General features: G+C 42.1%; 1 protein-coding gene across 20 annotated transcripts in view; it reads left to right on the top strand.

Annotated features, from left to right (window-relative positions):
* rims1b (regulating synaptic membrane exocytosis 1b) overlaps positions 1–22,630 on the top strand; it is a 94,452-nt gene that overhangs the window by 38,867 nt on the left and 32,955 nt on the right. For 9 of the 20 annotated variants that reach the window (XM_080302642.1, XM_080302640.1, XM_080302637.1 and 6 more), the window contains exons 4-17: positions 2,537–2,838; positions 3,289–4,205; positions 8,759–8,799; positions 8,967–9,077; positions 9,192–9,291; positions 10,756–10,879; positions 10,979–11,035; positions 11,290–11,336; positions 11,423–11,547; positions 11,634–11,764; positions 11,909–12,080; positions 13,688–13,841; positions 14,018–14,074; positions 16,559–16,712. In XM_080302642.1, coding sequence (XP_080158768.1) covers positions 2,537–2,838; positions 3,289–4,205; positions 8,759–8,799; positions 8,967–9,077; positions 9,192–9,291; positions 10,756–10,879; positions 10,979–11,035; positions 11,290–11,336; positions 11,423–11,547; positions 11,634–11,764; positions 11,909–12,080; positions 13,688–13,841; positions 14,018–14,074; positions 16,559–16,712 — 2,492 coding nt within the window. The remainder of the gene's footprint in view (positions 1–2,536; positions 2,839–3,288; positions 4,206–8,758; positions 8,800–8,966; positions 9,078–9,191; positions 9,292–10,755; positions 10,880–10,978; positions 11,036–11,289; positions 11,337–11,422; positions 11,548–11,633; positions 11,765–11,908; positions 12,081–13,687; positions 13,842–14,017; positions 14,075–16,558; positions 16,713–22,630) is intronic. The other 11 variants (XM_080302644.1, XM_080302651.1, XM_080302646.1 and 8 more) reach the window with 4 other exon arrangements.

Here is a 22,630-nt window from a genome sequence, read left to right as displayed (position 1 = left end):
CTTTACTGAATGGCTGTGAGGTGTCAGGGTAGACTGAAATGGGCGCAAAGGTGAACAACTGTTTTAGCGTAACAAAAGGTGGAGGTGAGGTGAGTTAGCGGTGCGCTACCTGGCTGTAATTCAGAATGAAATATTGGTAGAAATTGGGAATACCAAGGAACCAAGGCGGGGTGTAGAGACTCTTCAAGGAGACCAGGGTCCAGGTAATTGAGCTGCAGGAGAGTGAAGCAGGGACTTGACAAGGAAATTGGAGACACAAGGAAATTACAGAGCATGAACACAAAAACAAGAAACAATGAGGCGTGGTTACCACCATGAGGTAGCTGACGAACTGGCCGGAGAATAGATGGCTGCGCTGGTCTTAAATATAGCCTCGCTGGTGAGTAGGGCAGGTGAGGAACCAGGGCTGCGCCCAGACAAACAGGACGGCAATGTGAAAATACCAGATCCACTCATTCGGATCCTGACACATCCATGGCTTTTGGTTTTTATTTTTTTAAGATGGACCAACATCGTTTTTGCATTTTTTGATGAAGTCACTGATGTTTCTATTCAGAGACATAAACATCTACCAGAACGGTCCTGCAGGTTGGCATTGGATTTTTTAGAAACCATCAGTTGTTTTGTTTAACTTTTGTTCAAAACTTCTAACACAGTGAAATGATCCAGCTCCCCAGACGGGGACGATCTTACCTGGCATGTGCAGAGTAAGTTTAAGCACTTCAGCTCATTTCTGGTTGAAAAAAGTAAAGATTACAGTTGGCGCCTTACCAAAAAAAGCTGGGATGTAGGTGATCTGAAGAAAGATTGCCACAGTGCCATCACAATTAAAAGTTGGTTTAACATTTGGTATCAAAATAATAAGATTTGGCCATTTGGCAGATGTTTGTTGGGTTAAATGTTATACATCATGCACATTAAGGAGGGGAGGCATGGTGCACTATAGGTTAAAAGCTATGAATTGTGAGCTGGCATTGTCAGCTGATGATGAGTTGTATAAGGGTGATGGGATTACTGGGCACTGCTAATCTGATGCCCCTCCGCTGAGGTGGAGAAAGACACAGAGAGAAAGAGACTGTAGTGTGTTGCTGGGCGGCTGCCCGACAGCTGTGGGCCGTGCGGGCAGCTGATTTACTTTAGATTAGTCTGGACATGCGCCAACTAGGATTCAATCAGGCCATGATGAATGTGCTTTGGCTCACTGAGAGCTAACTGCTAAACTGACTGCTAACAGCACACCTCACTGCCTGTCAAGGAGGGGTAACATTTTGGGGCTTTCCAAAGGTCCCAGAGGTGTTTTGTTTTCACTTTGTGCCAAGGCTCTGCGACGTAATACAAAGGACCACTGTGTTTCCTCTCTGCGGTGGATTTATTCTTCGCAAAATAAACCGGCGGGATTATAAATACGGAGGGAGATAAATCCTGTTTTTTTTCGTGCTGTTGAAGTGAGGTGATATTCTGTAGCCATGGCTACATGTGAGTATTTGATGTTGTCTGTGGGTTTGATTTAGATGATAAAGACTGGGATTTAATCATTTTTATCTTAAATCGGTGTAATCGTCACTCTTAATTTGTAGCTGGTTTTAACAGTTGTAAGAATGATTGATGGCCTCATGGAGCAAAAATGTTTGAACTTTCATGTGACACAGTTAGAAATCACAGTTCTATGTGCTCTGTATCTCTATTATTGTCTGGCCTTATAACTCCTATATTAGATCTTTTGTTATATTATCTTCTTCAATCCAGAAAAATATGCATCTTAATAAAGAAGAACGCTGCAGTACCCATGAAGGTGTAACAGTTCTGTAGATGAGATCATGATGTCCACGTGGAGCCGCTGAAGCCCGCTTAGTCTGTTTTTTTCCCCCTTTCAGTTCTTGCTTTTAAATTAATCAGCAAACTGAGGTATGCTTCTAAATTCAAATCATAAAAATATTATCGATAAAATTAGAGCTTTTTTAGATTAAAGCATGATCTTTTACGGGACCGTCTGACCACAGCCTCCAACAAGCTGTGTTTACAGAAAATAGATCAAACAGCAGAGTTTATCACATCATGGTGCTCTTTAATATTTTATTTGTTTTTGCAAAGGATGGAAAGAAGCAAGTATGGGACTGGCATTTTTTTATATTAGAGTTGGGTGTTTGTTGATACACAAGCAAGACTCTTAATGTCTATGAAAAACGGATTCTGCTCCAGCAAAGTTAAAAGCACATTAAAGTTCACCTGCGTTGTACAGATGTTTTAATGCTGCAGATTTGGCCTCCTGACATCAAGCAGGTCACCCACAACCCATCTGGAGTTAGGGGTAGGGTTTGGATAAAGTTAGAATCCACCTATTTTTATGGAATTATGGAAAGTTAGATGCTAAGAAAGTTTCTGAAAATGTACCTTTTAAGCATGTTGCCCATCCGTCAAACTAAAAAAAAAAACCATTTCAGTGCTAAGCCCAGATGTGTTGCTGGTGACCTGGTGGATGTTCAGAGGTGACTTGAAATGAGTTTGCCAAAATCTTCTTCCCTTTCGACCTTTCCAGGTAATGTGGGTATGCAACCAGTGCCGTAAGCAACAGGAGATTCTCACCAAATCAGGAGAATGGTTTTCGGGGTCAGGGGTGCGGCCCGGGAGCCTGGGCACCTCTTTAAACAATCCAGCCACGGGAGGTGAGGCCCAACGGGACAGGAAGCTACTCCGCTCCAGGTCCCAAGCCCCACCGTCCAGCACCAACGCCAACACAGGGCCACCAGACGGGACACATCCGCCCGGCGGTGTCACTGCTCTCAAGGGTGCTGACACCATGCCTGGCTCTCGCTCTCAAAGTGAACCCCCAAGAGAAAAGTGAGATTCCTCTTTATTTACAACCTTTGCCTCTTTTCATTTTTAACATAGGAATTGGTGAAAGCTAGCAGTACTGCAGGATTCAGTTTTCATGGTATATTAATTTGCTGAAGCCCTTGTTGTGTTTTTTAATCCGCTATGTAGCTCTGAGTCTGCAGTAGCTTAACCAGAGAAGAAGGTAGGTCACAGGCAGGTCTTGAGAGGTCTTTGACTCAATCCCTTTGTTTTAATTCTTTGGGTGTGTTAGGTAAGAATTCATAGCTGTCTCATCCTGGTTAGTAGTTTTTTAATCTGTTGATAGCCCTTCGTGACTGAACTAAGAAGATTTTGAAAATAAAAAAAGAAAGAATATATAAAAAGCACAAAATATTTCTGTCAAAAAGCATGCAAAGAATGCTCCTGTGTTTGTATTTGCTTTTATAAAATAACCTAATTTCTTTTCTCATTTAGGAAAAGGCCAGTTTCTTTCCATGAGCAAAACGGTAAGGGAGGCATGGGACGTGGTTCTGCCCGGAGACCAGCAGACAAGTTGCATTCACAGTCATCTCTGGACGAGCGGATGGGTCCCGGAGACAGAGGAGAGAGACGGTTAGGAGATGGAAGGCGGCTGGAAAAGATCCACTCTCAGGACTACGAGGACGGGGATGAAAACCTGGGTCGTTCAGAAACACACCGCAGGCGTCCAGAGGATGAGGAGAAGAGGGAACGGCAGCGGCGCGAGGAGGAGTTTCAGAACCGCTATCGCAGTGACCCCAACTTGGCAAGATACCCAGTCAAACCACAGAAGGAGGAGCAGGAGATGCGCATGCACGCCAAGGTGTCGAAGGTGCGGCATGAGCGACGACACAGTGATCTTGCAATAAATGAGGTCGGACTGGGGCCTGGTGAAGGGGGTGGGGGTGGAGGCAGCACAGGAGAGGTGCCGGAAAACCGTCTTGCCAGGAGGGGTGGAGGTGGGGAAGGAGACCGCAAGGCCCTCATGGAGAATCACAGGGCCTACTCCGCAGATAGGACCGTGGGGGTTGTAGGTGGGGCTCCCCCTGCCAGTGGAGGGGGAAGATCAGGGTCCCAACTTGGGGGACCTGTGCCTTCAGACTGGGGTCCAAACAACAGTCGCCTGGAGCATGGACCCCAAGACGGAACGCGGACATCAAGAGAGAAGGGTGGGGTGGATAACCTGCTGAGGAAGGACTCTCAGGGCTCGGACCAGTCGGAGTCTTTGCGGCCACCCCCTCCACAGTCATACAAGGGCAAGCGCGGAGTCAACAAGAGGCAGATGTCCATCAGCAGCTCAGAGGAGGAGGGCGGCTCCACGCCCGAGTACACCAGCTGTGAGGACGTGGACATGGAAAGTGTCAGCGAGAAAGGTCAGTCAGGCAGATGTGCTTACTAAGCTGAACCTCTCCTTACACCGTTAGCCACCATCCATTTCTGTACATTAGAAACTTTTCCTTACTTGTTGAGGCTTCTTTTTCACTCACGAGTCTTCTCATTATATTTTGCTAATGATCTCTGGCTGGTCTTATCTAGACCACACGTTCATACTTTGTTTCCTCATGTAGTCCTCATTCTGTGTAAATGAAACACACAGGACTTTAATGTGGTCTCTCCTGTATTGTCATCATTGTCAAGAACCATGCCGACACTGTGTGCCCGGCGTGCTCTGAGCAAGATTAGAGTCACAGCAGATCTGATGACTAATTGAAATCTGATCTGCTGCTAATACTCTGGGGGACAGACAGATCAATAGACCGGACAAGAGATCTGCCACAGTTTTTAACCACTGTTGATCAGATATAAGGGAAAATAAAAACATAATCTCACACTTCATAGATATATTTTCCACTGCATTCTGCATTGGTAGTGGAATTACAAACAATGTGAGAAAAGCCAGATATATTTTGACCCCCAAGATTACTCTAAAACCAACACTTTCTAGTTTTGGACTGTGAAACTATATGATAAGCGATAGGATAAAGTGCCCACCCAGCATGCAGTGCATTACTATCCCTGTGTGTCATCTACACCTCTGTGCTGTGGCTAAACCCTGCTGCTCTCAGGACAGCTCTCATTTATTTGGAGAGTCCCTGTGATTTAGGCCAGCAGATTTGTGGAATTAGGTCAGTGGCTCGCTGGCTATGTAATGCTTTGCTAACAGCCAGCTGCAACAGCCAACCATGTCCCACCGACTAAATTCAAGCCTGGTTGCAGTTGCACGCTACACGATTTCTGCTATCTTCTTGGCACTTATGGATTTCCCCGCACTAACAGAAATCAAGGGCTGTGCTAAAATAACCCACGCAAGAGTGTTTGGGTTCAGGAGGCAGAGTTACTGCATCAGCTTATCTCTCACTGGTCAGTCCCAGAAGGATGGTGTTCCAGATGTTTTAATCCAGCTTACTATAACTTAGGGACTGGTAATGTGTAGATGGTGTGGATTGGGATTATTAGCTGTTTTAAACACTCTTTAGCTAGCTGGGCCTCAAAACAGGATGTATCCTTTTACTCTCACCATCTCTGGCAATAAGAAAAAGTCACAGGATAATATGTAGCATGCGTTGTGCGATGGAAGGCATTGCATTGTCAGATTAATGCTGGTGTCATCTTAAATTAGACATGGCCAGAGATCTTTTTGGTTTAAGAAATTAGGTGTCATTACATGGATCTGAGATGTAACTAAAAAGTTCTACAGACTGCATCAAATCCCACCAATCAGCACTCATCTTCAAGCTCCTCTTGAAGGCACTTATTTGTCAGCTATTTAGAAGCATTATCACGGAAGCACGAAGGCTCTGCTTCCAAGACATAGATTAACCCATGTGCGTAAACTTTTTTCAGTGGAGGTCTCTTTTGAATGTTCCTCTAAATCTCACATGACTGGAGTCACCAGTCATTTCAATAAAACAGACACGTTCCCAATCCAGGGCTCGTGTCTTACTGTGTGTGTGTCTCTCTCTCTCACTCTCTTTCTATATATATATATATATATATATATATATATATATATATACATATATATATATGTTTAGTGTAGTCATTTAGGTTGAGCTGAATTGTTTTATTATTATTATTGTATGTCCTTTACCTTACAATATATAGTGGTAACTCTTGTGATCTGGAGATATCTTAAAAAAACAGGGTCCATCCATTCATTTTATTCATTGTTCATGCAATACATGGCCACTAATGCAGTCTAACATGCATGTCAAGAGAACTTGAAAGCAAATGATGCAAAAAGGCTGAGCAGCAGGTTTGATTCAAGAGCATTCTTCCAGTTAAGTGACCGTGCTGTAGCACCACTGTGCCACCCTGGCTCTAATATGTTTCTCCTTATTTTCTGTCATATATACACAGTTACTAAGTCATATGGTGTAGTTTAAAGCCGTATTTGAACTTTGCCCTCAAAAGCTCAGGTGACATTCTGTTATTTTACTTATGCAAAAATATAATGAATGAAACATTTGTTAAATTTTTGCAAAAAGTGATAAAAAAGATAAGATGGGTTTGTGTATCACCATTAGGATCCACGTATAAATATGATGATAATAAAATTCAATTCAACTCTGATGTTGAAGCACTCTATTAACAAATTACCACAGCATTGCTGGTATTAAACCTTTTATGTGTGGTCAAGCCCTATGAGCCAAACGCTCATGTTTCAGAGAGTTATATCAGTTATTGGCTGTATGATGATCCTTAATATGCTCGTCTCAGCCACACAGCTCCGTCTGTGAGTATAGACGTGACACCCGGGCATAAAGCTGCCTCAAAGACAGAAGAGCTAAAAGCTTTTTTCAGACAGTGGCTGCATGAAGGCCCAGTAAAGTATAGGATGCTGTGGCTTTGAGGCTGATATGTTTTCTCTAACTGGCTCAGAGAAAATGACAATGTGAAAGTCCACACAACAGGAAACTAAAACAGACAAATACCAAAGAACGCTGATGTGGATTGGAAGGACTAGGGAGAGAGCTGCTGAAGAAGGGTCAGGTGATAGCGTGGATGCTCACGTGCTCCTCTTAAACAGATGATTTTTCCATATCAGTCAGTTACCAATGAGAGTAAGCCAGGACTGCCTTCAGGACAGTAAGAGGGACTTGGTCAATCTTCAGTTGAGCGGAGCCTCTTTCACTTACATGCTGTGTTTGTCTTAAACAATGATACCTACAAAGAGCTGTTAATAAAGAGCTATCTGCCCAGCTTGCTCATCCACTAAACGGTGGCATCAGCATTTTTCCTCTCGAGTGTTCCAGTTAGCATCACTAAAGTTGCTCAAGTCATTCAGACTTTTTTTTCCTGATTTCTCCATCAACCATGATTGTATAGGCTTCATTTGGTTTCTACTCTTTCCACCAAAAAGTTCTTTTCTCTCCCCCCTGCAGGCATTTTGCAAAAAAACATCACGTGAATTATTCTGCCTGCCCACGTACCTCAAACTGAAGTTACTCAAAGGATTTTAAAATCGCCATCAGATGTTTTCTTGCTGTTGGGCAGCACTAAACTGTGCTGCCCATTTCCAGCTCCATATTTGTATTCTTAAAATCTAGAGTAGCTTTGCATTATTCATGGTTCAGAATAATCCTCATCTATCTTATACTGGGGTGTGGTGCAGCTACTTAGGTCATCCTCTGTTGGAACACAGGGTTTTAGCTCCTCCCTTTTTAAATCGACAACCACAGTAGACAACATCTGAGCACAGTTTAGTCACAGCTAGCAGGTCCCAAGGACCCAAACACAGATCCAGAAGACAGGCTGTTGTAGCTGTTTGCAAAGTCCAAAAAACACATGGGAGCGTAAAGCAAAACTAAATCCACATGGACTCAAAGGGAGGACGCACACAGGGAATGATCACAGGCTAAATAATTTTGATGTTTCGTCTGATGCTTAAGCCCCGAGGCCTGTGTCAAGGACAGGGGGCGTGCCCAAATAAAGCCCATCCCAACACCTGTATTGTTTTCTTCAGAAACCACATGACCAAAGATAAACGAGGAACCCTTTCTCTGAAATGACGTGACTGCTTCATGTCATTTGAACCGGATTTGAGCGGTTGAAAAGATGCGGGAATTTTTTTGTGGTCTGAGGTGATTCTGATGATCATCAGCAGTCTGCAACGAGATTATGGAGCACATCGAATGACCAGCAGATGTCACTAGTTCAAAATGAGCTGTTAAACAGGGTTTTGTGTGATCTGCCTTCTGGTGAAGCAATTGGCTGGAAAGATCCGACACGTTCACAGGCCTTCATCACACCATCACTACGGCGTTAAGAGACGCTAAGAAAAGGGAAAACAGCACTATTTCAAGTCATGAGGGTAATTATTAAGGAAGTTGACACAGCAGGGCGATGAGACACAGCTGAAGACAATCAAGACAATGCCTGAGGGAGTAAACTAATCACAAGACGCCAGAGACAGATGACTGTTAAAATAAAACAGGAAGCAACTCAGCAGATAATCACCAACAGAAACACTTGACAAGATACAGGATGACATAGAGAAGGCAAGCCTACTAAATCAAAATGTAATAAAAATTCAATAAAAAATATAACTAACAGAAACTAAATACTAAAATATAAGAGCTTTGGAGCTTCAACAGGGAGTCTAAAGTATTGTTAAGTAAGAGAATTCAGATCATTTTAGTAAATTAAGTTACATTTTTATAGATGGCGAAATGGAATTTTTAGCTTTTTAAAATTAAACCTACCTCAAAGAAAGCCTTTGGCAGGCCCTGGCATATAAAACAGAAATGGGATGATAAACCCATTAGTTATGTTGTTTGAATTAAAGCAGATCGCAGTCTTTAATGGCATCACTGAGTCATCTTTCTAAGAGTTTTTTGTAGCTTGGAATCAACCTGCACAATTACATTTAACATAATTTAGACAAATGACTAATTCCTCCCTCTCGAACTCTTTCTCCCTGCAGGTGACTGGGACTGTCATCCTCTAGATCCTGCAGTTTGGCATGTAAGTTTCACCAGTCAGGTTGTTCCTGAAGCTCTGCCCTGATCCCTTTCCTCACATATAGCTGCACTTATATTAAGTCTAATGTTGCATGGGACCCATGACCAAATTACCAGTATTTACAGTTGATAATGTGCTTTGTAAACATCCTCATGTCTTTGTCCCTTTAGCATCCAGTTTCGTGGCAGCCATCCAAAGAGGGTGACCACCTGATTGGGCGGATCACTCTGAGCAAGAGGTCAGCCATGCCCCGTGAGGCAGGCTCTCTCCTGGGACTAAAAGTAAGCAGGGATTCATTCACATTAAGATCTGTCCTCACTGAGACAACAGGCAGTGTTGGAGAGGACGGAGTGACATCTGATCTTATCGTACGTCTGTCTCATCTTTGTGTGCAGGTGGTAGGAGGGAAGATGACGGAGACAGGGAGACTTGGGGCCTTCATCACCAAAGTTAAAAAAGGGAGTCTGGCAGATGTCGTGGGACACCTACGTGCAGGTACAAAAAATAGAACATGTTGTTCCTTTGCAGGAGCTGCAGAACTGCAGATAGTATTGCTTTCATCTAGGAATGCATGTGAGATCAACCTTTGCATAGACATCAGTATGTACCTGTCATCTTTGCAGGCATGAGTAGTGTGCTTGTCATTGAAATTGTTAAATGCTAAAATGCTAAACATTTGTAGCAGCTTGTGGTGGCCTACAGAATAGTAATAATACTGGTGTTTTTATTGGTGTAATGTCTGTGGGAGCTGCCACTTGAACTCAAGCAATCAACCAGCCTGCTTGTGCTGCATTCACATTATACCAGACCTTTACTGGAGTGCTATTTTGAGGAGTTTGGTTTTGCCAGTTTTACACTGATAAATAATTTTCAAAGCATTTTAAAAAAGGAAAAAAAAGGAATGTGGGCAAAAGTAAGCAACCGCAGTCAGCTGTTGGGATTAAAGTGATATTAGAGCATATATAAGGAAGCACAGAATGTATAAACAGGCAATGTGTACAGTTCTGCAGTAAAGCAGTCATCATTCATGCTACATTTTGCTTATCTGACCACGCTGTGTCATGATTTGAATAATAATGGAGTAATGTATGGAGTGCTGAGGTCACGGGACTACTTCTGGCTGTAAATTTTGACTGTACAGCGACTCAGCTGCTGCTGAAAGTATTAACCCAGGGCCTTATTTATGCTTGAACATAGTGTTAAAATCACTCCTGAGAGGGAAAAAACATTTGAGGAGGTTCTGAGAGCTCCGTTTTCAATTTACAGGTCGGAAATCATCGTAACTCACCTAAAATGCTTTGTCACTGTGGGTTTAGTCAGGAAAAAAAGAAGGAGCCAACAAGAAAACCCAGGCAGCAGTGACCTTTATGGTGGGCTAAATAGTGGGTTGGCATACCAAACCAAACATGTAAAAATGGGCAGATAAAAAGACAGAAATGTGCCTCATCAAGTGCAAAAAAGTCCTTCCAGTCTCTGAAAACTCTCAGAAGTGTTTTTTTTTTGTCTAATTTGACAACTTGGATCTTTTCATGATAATTCATGAAAGATGCAAGCGGCAATAAGTCACATTAATGTGCTGGACAACCACTTATTTTAAGTCTGGAGATTGATGAGATAAAATTGTTTCCACACTAAAGTCACATTAAATTAAATTATTTTCTCCATTAAAGTCAGAAACGAGGATGAAACAGGTTGTGGTTAATCGTGTGATTGACAAGTTTTAAGTGTCCACCCCTCGGTCATCCAGCGTCAGACAAGCTTGAAGTTTCACAAAAGGACTTTTCTTACCAAAGGGTGATGTTATGGTGACAATGTCCATTTTCTGAATACAGCCTTTGACCGATCATCGTCGGGTTTTTGTGTGGAGCACCCAGCAGAAAAGTTGTGCTGCACTTAACTGCACACTGAGGACATTTGATTTTTCAGTTTGACTTTAAGAAGCATTAATCTTGTTTTCAGGTGATGAGGTGTTGCAGTGGAACCGGAAGTCGTTGCCAGGAGCAACCAAGAAAGAAGTGTACAACATCATTCTCGAGTCCAAGGCTGAGCCTCAAGTGGAGATTGTTGTTTCGAGACCTATAGGGTGCGTTTGTTGTTACTAATGTGTACTGGTCATTGTTAAAGTACCACGGCTTTGATTTTCCTTCTGACGGACTTTTGATGTGTCTCCTTTATCTAAAAGCTCTGTGAACCGAATTATGTCCAAACACCTCTTGAGAAAAGTGTATAGAGCACATCAGTAAGTAGAGTGGAGCCCCTTCCCAATGTATCTTCCCTGAAATCCTTCAGATCCAAGAAAGACATCCCCTTTTTTCCACCTGTTCTTCAGTCCTTGGCCACCTGCTGTTTTCCCCACACTGTTAATATGACTGACTGGTTTTGTTCTTCTTCTACTGTGTTAGAAACTGTTGTTGTTTAGAGATATATGCCAGCTGAATGACATATAGTAAGGGAAGATTTGTATACACTCTGTGACTCTTCTGCTTTTTACAGAGACATCCCAAGAATCCCAGAGTCCTCCCACCCTCCTCTAGAATCTAGTAAGTTTTTATATCACCAGCTTAACAGGCTTTATATTTTAAAATGTGCTTTCAGTTAATGTTTTTTCCTATTATTCATTCTGTTGATCCCTCAGCAGGCTCCAGCTCCTTTGAGTCCCAGAAGATGGACCGTCCATCTATATCCGTGATGTCCCCTACTAGTCCCAGCACTCTCAGAGACCTTCCTCTGGTTCTGCCTGGACAGCTCTCTGTGAGTATCAGGAACAAACACAATGAGGTTCATCTGACTGGATATAGATTGAAAAGGATGCTAACTGCCTTTATGCATTGTTATAGGTGAAGCTGTGGTACGACAAAGTGGGCCATCAGCTGATTGTCAACGTCCTTCAAGCCATAGACCTGCCACCCCGACCAGACGGACGACCTCGAAACCCCTACGTCAAGATGTACTTCCTGCCTGATAGGAGGTCAGCTCATTGTGTTCATTTTTACTTATTGAGCATCTCACGGGTATTTCTTCATCTATAGTTTTTATTTTGAACAATAAAAAAAAACCATACTGTTCTCCTTCTTGCACACTGAATGAATCCATGATTTCTTCTCTCTTCCAGTGATAAGAGTAAACGACGGACTAAAACGGTGAAAAAGAGCGCTGAGCCCAAGTGGAACCAGACCTTTATTTATTCCCACGTTCATCGGCGAGACTTCAGAGAGCGCATGCTGGAGATCACAGTGTGGGACCAGCCTCGAGTCCAGGAGGAGGAGAGTGAATTCCTGGGCGAGGTGCGTGACAGCCACTGTCCAATCAAAGCCATTTTATTGGTTGAACTGTAAAACATGTAATAGACACATCAAATTCCCTAAATCCACATTTTAACCTTAGTAGAAGAAACATATGTAAATGGTAAATGGCCTGTGTTTGTATAGCGTATTTTTTACATTTTCAAAATTAAAAAAATAAGGTGGAGATCAACTGAGAAGACCAGTTGCTAGATTTGCTGCACTTTAGGAACAGGGATGTTGTCCCATTATTGTCCGATAGAAGACTCCAGCTGCTTAACAGTCCTGGTTCTTCTTTGTGGAACCTTTGGTTTCATGATGCTCCAGATGTTTTTAGTTAGTCTGAACCTCAGGTAGGCCTAATCACTACACAAACTCTTCTACTACATGTATCTGCGGTATCTATGCTGTTGGAATCGATACAGTTTGGCATCATCTAGATGCAAAATGGAAGGTCTTCCCTGAATGTCAGTGTAGATGTCATATAAAGAAAAGCATACATTGCTCTAAAACGTGTAGATACTGTTGAGCATTGACAGTGTTTGAACTCTTCTTTAGTCCAGAGGATGTGGTGCACGTGTTTTAAATCCTGTCCTGTCTGGCAGCTTTTGGAATCAGAATGCAGAAGGACACGATGAACCTCTGTACTTCTATAAGATGCACGTTTATACCCAGTCATGTTACTGAGCTGTTACCATTTAACCTAATTAGTTGCAAACTGTTCCTGCCCTCACATTTCTAGCCTTTTGTTCCCTCATCCCAACTTTTGTCTTGCTGCCATCAAATTCAAAATGAACTAATATGCTATCAAATTGTTATTTATCTTGTAATGCCTCCCAGTCCAGCTCTTCAGTTCGAAGCAATGTTTTAGCCCCTCCCCTCTTAAGCTCCTCCTCTCTTGGCTCTTAAGTAGACTTTCCTCTCATTGGCTGCCTCTCATAAATAGATGGTTGAAACAGCAGGCCAGAGCTGTTTTGGAGAAGAAATGAGAGATATCTGGTCTGACTGACTTCATTCAGACAAGTATTGATCATTTACATCAATAGTTCCAGATAATATAATTAAATAAATAATTCTGCCAGCTCCCAAATGTTTCCCAATATCCCATAACTGGAAATCTTGGGATTTTTACTATGTTTTAAATTAAAGACACTTCTGATTACAGATGAAGATGATAGCAAGCAACCATAATTTATCCATAAAGGATTTTTTACTTACAGGAGTCACAAAACAGCAATACAAACTTAAAGAAAACAGTAGATAAAAGAATATAAACTTCAAAAGAACTGTTACTCTAAAAGCAATAAGAAAGTGAAAACAGTTTTTATAGTTTTTAAATGGTTTTTAAAAATTAAATGGTACAAACATGTTTCTCAAATACCGGTCTGCGGAGAGAATGACAGGGGGAACTGTGAGAAACACCCATCACCCAAAATTTGCTAAGTCTGCCTAACATAGGATTTAACTTGTTGTATATTTACTGAATATGATTGCCTAAAGTTTCATTCTCTGAGTGGATGAAACTGATTTTCTTTTAAATGTCTTCACACGTGTGAAGATTTCTACTTTCCATTTTTCTCATGTGCCACCTCCCTTTCTGTCCCCCTCAGATCCTCATAGAGTTGGAGACGGCCTTGCTAGACGACATTCCTCACTGGTATAAGCTCCAGACACATGACGTGTCCTCTATACCTCTGCCACAGCCCTCTCCATACCTCCCACGGAGACACGTCCATGGAGACAGCCCCAGCAGGAAACTACAGAGTATGTGTGTTCATTTATTTGCAGGCTGTGTGTCCTTTAACCAACAGTGTTTGAGCGTGGTGGCTAACATTTCCTGTTCTGAGCCTTCTCCAGTGTCCCTCTCAGCGTGGGAGAATCTCTCAACCTTACCCTGTCTTGTGTGTGGGTGTTTTGCGTGTGCGTTTGTATGTGTGCAGGGTCTCATCGCATCATTGATACAGAGTTTGATGATGGTTTGATAGTAGTGACTAAAGGTGGGTGGGGGTCATGGTTATTGAGCGTTTCCTCGTAGTAGCCTGTAGGTGCCCAGCACTGCGTGAGAGAGCATCCTTGTGCATCCTCCCTTCATGTCCTGTGGAAACCTTTTGGGTCTGCTTCTATAAATTTCTAAAAATTTAACCTAAATTAAAATAATTAATTCAAGCTGAATCAGCAAAAACACCCGAAAGTATTTTGCAAATCATCACATTTCTTACTGGGGTGCAGATTCTGAATTTTTGCGTGAGGCTGCATGAGCATTTTCTCCTCTTTTGCTGGGTCTTAGAAACACCGACGCACTGAGTGCATGCTGCACTGCAGAGCTGCAGTAGTTCACTGCCATTCCACTACGTCTCCTGCAATCCTGCATGCTTCTATTCCTGCTCCTTACTTCACTGAAAGCACACTGAACACAGACAATAGAAGACATTTTAGCTACAGCTGCTTTGCTGGCTGCCTGTTTCTGCCCTCGCTTCAGTTCCAGTGTGCATTGATTTAGACATTAATGCAATTTTATTTAATTTTTTTGGTAGCCTTTAAAATGCCACAAGTATGATCAGGATACTATTTGAACATTACTATGATTTTATTTTATTTTCTTTTCCTTGTTATTTTGTTTTGCCTCAAATAACAGAGCTCTGTACTACAATACCCACAATTCTTAGCCACAGCTTAAATCGTGCACCACAGGTGATGAATTCATTCACTCAACTATTCATTCATTGGCAAAAAAAAGTGTTAATTTTAGTTGCAGTGCAAGTGTATACCTAACTGCATCTTGAGAGTCAGTTTTTATACATAGGTTGTTGTTTTTTTGTACTTATCCAACCAGCGATGCTTCCTGTGTATTCTTAGAAGCTCCCCAACTGGCTGCTACCTTTAATGATCCATACAAGTCATGATTGAGACCTTCGCCTCACTTCACTTTGCACAGTTCTGTTTCACATCCTGTCGTTCATATTTAAAGCTAGAGTTGGCAGACGTCTAGAAAGACCAAACCCCGCCCCCAAAAAACACCGAGCCAATGTCTCGGTGTCTCTGCAGAACACAAGTGGGTGTTCATCAGCCATTAGAGGAGGACGAGCAAAGTGACCACTGGCCTCTGCGCTCTACACTCCTGTCCCAGAATCTTGTCAGATTGCTGTATACCATTTCCAGTAATTCCCACGTGCGGTTAAATCAAAGTAAAGTTTGCAGTTTTACATCTTTGCATTGGTGGCCAAGAGTATTTTCTGTATCGTTAACCATTAATGAAACTTTTAAATCATAGCATGTCACATGTTCCCAAATGTGAAGAGGTCAGAAGCCATACACCCCCCTCCTTTCACCCTATGTTAGCTTGAACTGGCCCCAACCCTTCTGTGGTATAAGAAAATGAACGAATGGGTGAAGAGATCACACTAAATTGGGAGCAATGTCTTGGCATGCCACTCAACCATTCCATATAAAGTTAGGTTAGGGTTAGAAGCAACGTCAAGGATTTCTGCCAGCCTAGTTAAGGGATGGCGTCACCGTTTTTTGACTCCTTAATGAAATGTCCTGCAGCCCCCTCTCTCCTATAACTGTCCTAACTCCACCCCATCAGACATATATAGGCTATACATCAGCTCCAGCAGCCAGAAGGCCATCCATGCTACGTCCACAACCAACTACATCAAGACCATCACAGAAAATTTAACTTAGCATCTTACCAATCCAGGGAGCAATGAGAGGTGCTGAATATAGTTTGTCATTCGCTCCTGAGATGAGATGTGTTTTAGTGCATTAAATGTCCCTTTTTTGGGCTGCTTTGCAATGTACGTAGTTGCTGTCGGTGGAATAGCCACTTTTAATTCAGGAATATCTGCCACTTAGTAAAGGGAAGTTCCCATGAATTTGTAGAAGGGCCAATTAGAGTAGCTTCTCTTTGACCTGTGATTGGCCAGAGTCTCCCATCACAAAGCCAGGAGGAGGTGGAGAAGTGTAGGTTTCTCTCACACAACAGGAGATGTTTTTTTCCTGTAAGACTCAAACATTACTGCCGATCTCAGCTTTAAATGAGGCTAATGCTCTGTTACTGCATTTTTTTCTGTATCATGTGACTTACTATAGCTTTGTAGGCTTGTAACTGTAAATGTCTGATCTGTCATCTCATCAGCCACTTCATGGGATTAAAACAAGCTGAGCTCAGGTCTGACAGACACATTTGCAGAAACAGTCACATGACCAGCTACACTGCGTTTGCAAGCTGCTTATTTGCCTGTAAAACATCCAGATGTGATGTTTTACAGTCTGTAGGTGAATGGCACCTGTAACGGTAGCGAGTAGTATTGACTCATTACAACTGGTGCACCCTTACCTAAGGACACAACTAATGCCTGGATGTGTGTGAGTGTTTGTATCCCTCCTGTGTGTATGTTATATCTGTGAATCTTGAAACATGTATTTTGCTTGTTTTGCACGTGTTTGTGTGTCCACACTGGATCTGTGTGCGGGTGCAGGCGCAGAGCGTAACTCCAGGGAGAGAGAGCGGGGCAGCACGTTGGCTGTGCCCGAGCAGCAGCGACCCGTCCAGCACCGCTCGCGCTCGGTGTCGCCTCACAGAGAGGACACGTGCAGAGCTCGGTCTCGGCCTGCACACGTGCCCATGCAAAGGTGAGTTACACCGGGGAGTTTTACCTGCTGAACTCTGAGTGATGATTTGGCAGGTGGGGGAACCCTAAAGAAAAGCTTGACGTTGCTTGTTAATTTGTGGACTGCAGCTGCGAGGATTACTGCTCGACAAGTCCGCTGCTGCATTGTTCTGGTCACGGCAGATGGCTGCCCTCTTTTGAGCCTCTTTCTGTTGGTTTCTTCCTGTTAAAAGGGAGTTTTTCCTTCCTACTGTCGCTGCTCACAGGGTGTCGTCTGATTGTTGGTGCTTTCTCTCTGTTATTGTAGGGTCTCTATCTTATTCTCTAAAGCACTTTTAGCCAACTGTTTGTGTTATTTGGTGAGGATAAATACAAAATAAAACCAGTACCGGTACCAAATAAAAGAAGATTTATTCATAACACACAGGAAAAAGCCCTGGGAAAGTGTTAATGATAAAAGTTAATGAGTTAATGATAACAACGATTAAAAAAATTAACGATAAAAACCCTGAAAACCATAAATTTCACACACGAGCCTTAACTCTCATGGCCCGGTACCGGGATGGGGGACCGCTGCACTAAACCATCTGAGATGTGACGTTACCAGATTCCCTGCTGGTTCTTTTAGTTACTAAATGAACATATAATAAAATATAAAATGCTTATTTAGTATTTTATTGTCACTATTTGAATTTAATTGCTTAGGCTGCTACCCCCGCGACCCGACCTCGGATAAGCGGATGAAGATGGATGGATGGATGGATGGATTTGAATTTAAGCAGAAATTAAGAAAAAAAATTGATTTAAAAAACCAAAATGAAGCTCAGGGCTCAGCCTGAGCATGGCTGCTGTGTGTAACAAATGATTTAACAGTAAAACTGTAAACAGTACAGCTGTGTAACGCAGGCAGGACAGGGCCCAAAATGCAGACTCACGGAGACGGGACCTCCAAAATACAGCTTTATTTACTGGGAGAAAAAGCGACACAAAACTAAAAAGTGAAACCTAAACACACGGGGAACACTGCTGACACGAATTAATGTGACGCCACAGGGGAAGCAGAACTAGACACACCGAACATGGAAGCCGGAGACCTTCACAATAAAACAGGAAACGGAGGAACATGACACAGAAATGGAGGAAAGGCAAAGAGGGAGACAAGAGAGACATGGCAGACTGGGGAAACATGGATAAACATGGGCAGGGGGGGACATAGAATGAAACAAGGGAAACAAGACGCAAGAACTCACACAACATATATACACACAGACACACAGAGAGAGACACAGAGGGCAAAACAGAGATGCTAAACAGAACAACCTAGGCACCGCAGATTAAACTCAAGACTACCAACGTGGACTTAACCATGAACCATAATAGAAAATGACTTGAAAATACAAGAACACAACACACTGGGTCAAATGACCCAGGCACACGACAGACTCTGTGTGTCACAGCTGGCCAGATGTAAAGAGTAGATCGTATTGGGGGGGTCACGTGGCCAAGCATTAAGATGGCAGCTTAGCGAGGTCGCTCTCAGGACAGTGTACAAACTTTCTCTAAAAAACCCTTGCATATGCTGTTAGTGTGGTCTGGAATATACGGCACTGACATGTCAAAAGCTTCATCTGTGAAACAGTGTGACATCTTTACCCGAAGACGCAAGACAGGCGCTATACCATCAACGTCCGACACAGATGCTAACATGGCTAGCATAGCCGAGGTTTTGGATGAACTCAAATCACTCCGGTCGGATTTTGGAGCCAAGTTGGACAGCATCGATATAAGACTGACTGGGATGGCGAGCGCAGTGACTGCACTGGAGGGTAAAGTCTCGGAGGTAAAGCAAGACATATTGAACCAGGGGGCTCATATCGAAGAGGCCGAAGCCCGCATTGCCGAAGTTGAAAGCACACTTGAGAAAACAGAAACGTCACTGAACTCGGCTATCAAACGAATCGCACTTCTTGAAGCCAAAACAGATGATTTGGAAAACCGCGGACGACGAAAGAACCTGCGCATCTTCGGCATAAAAGAGGGAGCAGAGGGGCAACAATCACTCTTCGACTTTATTAACATCATGCTACCCAAGTGGCTGGGGCTAGCGCCCGACAAGTCATTCACACTGGAGCGAGTGCATCGCACGCTTGCCTCTGGGAAACCAAACCAGAGCAGAGCGGTGCTTATTCGTTTCTTAAAATTCCAAGAGAAGGAACTGGTATATCGGGAAGCAAGAAAACAACAAATTACACATGATGGGGCCAAGATCACATTTGCACAGGATCTGTCTGCGGAGACGGTTCGGATCCGACGGGGATTTCACCCGGTTGTCAAACTGTTTATTGATATCAATGCCTTCCGTGGATTCCAGCACAACCCATGCAGACTCAGAATCCTGTACGGTGGGAAGATCCACCTTTTCTCAACACCTCAAGAAGCCGAAAAATTCTACAAGAATTTGCCGAAGGAAACAGCAGAGGATGCTCATCACCAGTGAGTTGGTTAAACAACAGGTTAACCATTAAGACACTCCATAAGACTGCCTCTGCTTCAACATAACCGACCAGTAATTGAGTCACTGATAAGAGACAGATAAAATTTTGAGCTCGAATTTATGTGGGACTTATGTTACCATAACTGGGCGTTTTTAAGCGCATATTCGTTCTAAGTTTGATTGCAATCGTTTTTGGGTTGTAGATTAACAGCTGAACCTCACCTAAGTCTTTTTTTTTTGTTTTGTCCTACCAAGGGTAAACTTTACTTTATTATGGGGGAAGAATCAGTATCATTATATGGTTAGTGTACACTGTCTGATTTATGGGGTTTTGGAGAGGTCGCGTTGACTAGTTACTCCTCAGTGATGTGGATTAACGCCCTCCAAATAATTTGTTCAAGGGAGGGGGGAGACATTTCCAACAAGGAAATGCAAATGTTCAATCAGAAATTGTTTACAAGTTCTTTATCTGGTATGTGTGAGTGTGTGAATGTATGTGCAAACCTGCTTCTTCAATTTTCCCTTTACTTTGTTTATTTAAGTGAACAGTCTGACAATATTTTATGGAGAGGACAACTAAAGAGAACATTTTGAAGGTTAACATTACGACCTGGAACGTTAGGGGGATACGGAAGTTAGCTAAACTGAAACAAGTATTAAACCGACTAAAACATTTTAACTCTAGGATTATTTTTCTACAGGAATCTCATCTTACTGCATCAGAGATACATTTATTAACCAAAAGATGGCAGGGTCAGGTATATTTCTCTTCTTTTACTAGACATGCCAGAGGAGTCATTACTCTTATACATAAGTCAATCCCATTTCAAACTACGAGGGTGATTACAGATCCAAATGGGAGATATGTAATTGTGCAGGGCCGTATCTCCATGTTAGAAATAAACCTGATAAATATCTATGGCCCCAACGAGGATAACCCATCCTTCTATGAAAATCTATTTCTCACAATATCAACCTTGGAGGGCCTTTATATCATAGGAGGGGACTTCAATTGCGCCCTGGACCCTAACCTGGATAGGTCGTCTCAAACTGACACTACTCATACCCAGACTAGAAAAATACTTTTTAACTATATGAAAGATTTGAGATTAAATGAGGTCTGGAGAACAAGGAATCCAAATAACAGGGAATTTTCATGTTATTCTAGTTCGTATCAAAGTCATTCGCGGATAGACTACTTTCTTATCTCTACAGAGTTATTACCTTGTGTTGAGAACTGTTGGTATAACAGTATTGTGATTAGTGATCACGCAGCAGTATGTCTATCAGTTAGATTGGGCGAAGTTGATCAAGGTGTAAAGCGATGGAGGATGCAAACATTTTTGTTAAAGGACCCATCATTTGTCAAATTTATAGAAACTTGCATTGATCAATATTTTCAAATAAATAAAGATGAAACCACAGCTAGTATTAGGTGGGAAGCATTTAAAGCTTACATAAGAGGGGAAATTATAAGCTACAGTAGCAACAAGAGTAAGCAATATAACCAAGAATTAAAATCATTAGAAAGGCAAATTAAATCTAATGAAACAGAATTTTACCAGAGCAATGATCCCACTAAACTAAACAATCTGACTATTCTAAGAGCCAGGTATGATAAATTAACAGCAGAGAAAGTGGCAAAAAGTTTAATGTGGACCAAACAATTATTTTATGACCAAGGAGAGAAGGCAGGAAAATTATTGGCCTGGAGGATAAAAAAGATGCAAGCAGAAAAGGCCATCACCCACATAAAGTCCAAATCGGGTATTATAACAACAGACCCTTTAAAAATAAATGAAAATTTCAGAGAGTTTTATCAATCTTTATACCAATCTGAATATACGGGAAACAGAGAAACACAAGATGCATTTCTTGATCAGTTAAAATTTCAAACCCTCTCAGAAGAGGATAAAACAGCCCTTGATAGTCATTTAACAATAAAAGACCTGTCAGAAGCCATAGACGACCTGAATAGCGGTAAAACGCCTGGTCCTGATGGACTTCCAATGGAATTCTATAAAACATTTAAAAATAAATTAATACTGCCACTTCTTAACATGTATGAGGAGTCATATAAGTCCGGAATACTCCCAGACTCACTGAGATTAGCTACAATAACCCTTTTATTGAAGCCAAATAAGCCTCCGACTGAATGCTCCTCTTATAGGGGAATTAGTCTTATGGGATGTGATACGAAGATTTTGTGTAAAGCACTCTCTAGAAGACTAGATAAATGTGTGCCTAATTTGATAACAGACGATCAACAAGGTTTTGTTAAAACGAGACAAGGCTATCATAATATAAGACGTGTCCTCAATGTACTTTATGAGAAAAACAATAGGGAGGACACTGCGCTGCTATCACTAGATGCGTGCAAAGCCTTCGATAGAATAGAATGGAATTATCTCTTACAAGTGCTCCCCAGATATGGACTAGGTGAAACATTCCTGAAATGGATCCGATTATTGTATACACATCCAACAGCACAAGTTTTAACTAATAATAACGTATCAAAACCCTTTAATTTACAGCGATCAACCAGGCAGGGCTGCCCTCTGTCACCAATTCTCTTTGTGTTAGCAATAGAACCTCTGGCCATAGCTGTGAGAGCAAATGCAGGAATATCAGGGACAAGAATTGGAGGAAGAGACCATCTAATTTCTTTATTTGCAGATGATATTATATTTTTTTTGACTAATCTGAAAGATAGTATCCCTAATTTAGTAACATTAATAAAAACATTTGGAGAATTTTCAGGATACAAAATTAACAATTCTAAATCAGAATTAATGTTTCTTAATGAGGAAGAAAGAAGAAGCCCTGTGGTGGCCACCCCATTTAAGACAACTACAACAGGCTTTAAATATTTAGGCATTAGGATCACTCCAAGCCTCAAGGACATAACCTCAATAAATTATGATCCCCTTGTAGGAGAGGTCACGGAAATGCTAAACCGTTGGACAAACCTGCCTGTATCTATGATAGGCCGGATAAATATCCTAAAAATGACAATTTTACCCAAATTTTTATATTACTTCCAAACACTTCCGTTGCCCCTACCAGCTTCATTTTTTGACAGTTTAAACAAACTATTTAACCAATTTATTTGGAATAATAAGAAGGCAAGGCTCCGCTTACAACTACTTTACTTGCCCTATGAAAGAGGAGGTCTCCAAGTCCCCAACCTCAGATGGTATTATATGGCTGCCCAACTAACATCAGCCACCCATTATTTCTGCCCAACAACACCTCCAGCCTGGGTTGACATCGAGCAAAAATCTGTTCCAGATCTTCCCTTACACACTTTTCTATATTCTTCAGACACTAAGATATTAAAAAAAACTACAAGGAACCCTTTCTTGAAAAATACAATTATAATTTGGCATGCAGCTCATAAATATGTGGGCGATCCTCCATCGCTTTCGCAATTTACCCCTATTTGG

Source organism: Astatotilapia calliptera, chromosome 6 (genome assembly GCF_964374335.1).
Source record: "Astatotilapia calliptera chromosome 6, fAstCal68.1, whole genome shotgun sequence".
In the NCBI taxonomy this organism is placed as follows: Eukaryota; Metazoa; Chordata; class Actinopteri; order Cichliformes; family Cichlidae; genus Astatotilapia; species Astatotilapia calliptera.
The sequence above is the reverse complement of the archived record's forward strand: the minus strand, read 5'-3'. Positions and strand labels throughout refer to the sequence as shown.